This window comes from Vicia villosa, unplaced genomic scaffold (assembly GCF_029867415.1).
Source record: "Vicia villosa cultivar HV-30 ecotype Madison, WI unplaced genomic scaffold, Vvil1.0 ctg.001822F_1_1, whole genome shotgun sequence".
Taxonomy (NCBI): Eukaryota; Viridiplantae; Streptophyta; class Magnoliopsida; order Fabales; family Fabaceae; genus Vicia; species Vicia villosa.
Genome location: NW_026705739.1, coordinates 272,326 through 275,163, shown reverse-complemented (window position 1 = coordinate 275,163; position 2,838 = coordinate 272,326). Strand labels below are relative to the sequence as shown.

Below are 2,838 nucleotides of genomic sequence, written 5' to 3'. Positions count from 1 at the left end.
TCATTTATTTATGGTTTTATTTACTATTGTATTTACAAACTTTAAATCGAGTTTATTTTTTATTCTATATGTCATTATCATCCAAACAATTATACACACTTTTAAGAGGCTTTAAACAATAATATTTTATTAAAATTTTAGTATTTTACTAAACAAAACAAAAAAAATACTATTTCATTACTTCTAAAATTTCAAATTCACATCTCATAAAACTTGCATTTATTCACTGTATGCGAAATAACTTGGAAACAAATTTTTTCAATTACATGGTGACATAAGTTGTAAGAATTTAAATTCCAATATTTTAACAATTAGGAGAAAAAATTAGTGGATTTCTCTCCTCAAACATTGAATTTCTTTAGTTCTGTTAAAATGCTTTTAAAAAATTGGGACACTTCAATTTGTTTTCATTAAGAAAAAAACAAATAATTGGTACTATAATTGTAATATCATATACCCATTTTCCTATATATACCCTACATTTTGTAAGATCAATACACACTTGCCATTTCTCATTTTCCTATATCATACTTTTTTTTCTACGTAGAGAAATGGCTTGCGAGACTAAAACATGGTTTGGTTTGTATCTTGTTTTCTTGGCTGCATGCAACATGCAGCATTGTGTTGGTTCATCTCAAGTGCCTTGCCTATTCATATTTGGAGACTCCTTCTCTGACAGTGGAAACAACAACTATATTAAAACCACTGCAAAGGCCAATTACTTGCCATTCGGTATCGACTTTCCAACAGGACCAACTGGAAGAGCTACCAATGGAAGAACCAAAGTTGACATAATTGGTAACAAATTATTTGCACTATTAAGAACGTGTTTTATTTAGAACAATTAACTTCCTTGTTGACGAAAAATGAAGACATAACTGGTGTATATAATTTTATTTTGAACCAAGACAAGCTAACGTTTGCTGTTAATTGATGTAGGCGAACTACTTGGATTTAAAAAATTCATCCCACCTTTTGCAAATACTACTGGCTATGATATTCTCAAAGGTGTTAACTATGCATCTAGTTCGGCTGGAATTCGTTACGAAACAGGAAAAAGAACAGCGGTATTTAATAGTTCATCTCTCTATATAATTGAGAGCGGTATTTATTATTCATAGTAAATTTAAATAATATATTATATTTGTTCATCATTAAGGGTTTATATTGGACACCATATATATATAATTAATTTTTGGTATGTTTTATGATTATTATGTTTTGGTGACATATTCATATTTTCAAAGATAATGAATGTCACTAATGTAGTGTTATGCAATTTTTATGTAGATTAATAATATCGCATTGGGATTACAGTTACAAAATCACATAATCACAGTGTCCAGAATTGTTGCCAAGCTTGGCGGTTTGCGACAAGCCCAAAATCATTTGTCAAAGTGCTTGTATTATGTATATATAGGCACCAATGATTACGCACTAAATTATTTTCAACCCGATCTCTATCCAACAAGTAGCATCTATAACCCTGAACAATATGCTCAAGCTCTTATCGTCGAATTATCCTTTTATCTACAGGTATATGTACTAAAATTGTATATAAAATTCAATGATATAAAATTGCCAATAATAATTTAAATGTTATAAATAAATTGGTATTTTTGGCGGACAGGTTTTGCATAAGACTTGGGCAAGTAAACTCGTGCTAGTTGGGTTGGATAACATAGGTTGTGCTCCGCTTGAGATTGCTAATGAGGGGAAACTTAATGGATCATGTGTTGAAGAACAGAATGCTGCTGCATTAATATTTAGTCAAAAGCTTAGATCTGTTGTGGATGAATTCAATGCCTTGCGAATTTTTTCCAAAACTATCTTCATAAATACCACTGCAATCACCCTAGACAGCTCAGTTGGTAAACATTTTAATTATTTTCATTTCATATTTTAATATTAATAATGAAACAAATGAAAATACCTATTATTTTGATTCTTAAATATTATCAATAATGCCAATGATCGTTTGTGTTTTAGGTTTTACTGTTACAAATGCTTCATGTTGTCCGACGAAGGATAATGGATTTTGTTTTCCTGATTCAATACCATGCACCGATAGGAATGAATATGTTTATTTTGATGGAATTCACCCCACAGAAGCCGTGAACAACCTTGTTGCATTAGCTTCGTATGATAGCAGTTCTTATCCAGATGTGACTTATCCAATGGATATCAACAAACTTGCTCAGTTCATTTATGAAAAGGAGACTTAGTTTGAATTGTATCTTTATATAATTTCGTGTGTGAACAATAAGCAGTCGTGTTTCTTTTCAGTCAATAAGCAATCATATTGCCTAAAAAAGATTAGGGATGATGTCCTAGTCCTTAATGTTGTCTTGATGGAGTGTTTTGATGTTGGAATTGTTTCCCTTTCATTGTAATATTGTTTGTATCTTTAATAGATTCAAGTCTCATTGGGTTCAAATTTATTTTGTTTTATCATAATTGAAAAAATGGTTGAATATGACGATACAAAACAAGTTGAAATAAAATTATACCATTGGTTTCTCTTTTTTGACATATTTTAAACAAACATGTTAATTAATAGAGTAACTAATTTTATTCGGTATAATTATAATTTTTTAAAATTAAGTTAGTATATCCTTTTCTAATATCATCTCTAAGATAAACCACATAGATCTCTTTCTTTTATAAATAAACTTTTCCTGATTTCAACTTAACGGTGAGGCCACCAATAAGTTTGATTATATCCTTGTTATCAATATTATTGCGAATAAGTGATATTATCTCAGTTAGTGAAGGGATTTCAATGTGGTTTTGTTTGCGAAGTAAAAAGCGTGTCATGGAAAGTGTGTAATATTAATC

At 29.8% G+C, this 2,838-nt stretch overlaps 1 protein-coding gene across 1 annotated transcript; it reads left to right on the top strand.

Moving 5' to 3' along the window:
- The first annotated feature begins 512 nt into the window (after nucleotides 1–512).
- LOC131636739 (GDSL esterase/lipase At5g45670-like) lies at nucleotides 513–2,466 on the top strand. The gene is made up of 5 exons (XM_058907334.1): nucleotides 513–798; nucleotides 940–1,067; nucleotides 1,291–1,536; nucleotides 1,631–1,871; nucleotides 1,990–2,466. Exons 1-5 carry the CDS (start codon nucleotides 552–554, stop codon nucleotides 2,223–2,225), a joined length of 1,098 nt encoding a protein of 365 aa, XP_058763317.1. The 5' UTR covers nucleotides 513–551; the 3' UTR covers nucleotides 2,226–2,466.
- The last annotated feature ends 372 nt before the right edge of the window (nucleotides 2,467–2,838 follow it).

What these genes read in the sequence shown, in the direction of transcription:
- LOC131636739 (XM_058907334.1), top strand. Translation starts at nt 552, where the DNA reads ATGGCTTGCGAGACTAAAACATGGTTTGGTTTGTATCTTGTTTTCTTG. An exon ending in AACCAAAGTTGACATAATTG is followed by an intron (nt 799 to 939) that starts GTAACAAATTAT and finishes TAATTGATGTAG; the next exon opens with GCGAACTACTTGGATTTAAA. An exon ending in AATTATCCTTTTATCTACAG is followed by an intron (nt 1,537 to 1,630) that starts GTATATGTACTA and finishes TTTGGCGGACAG; the next exon opens with GTTTTGCATAAGACTTGGGC.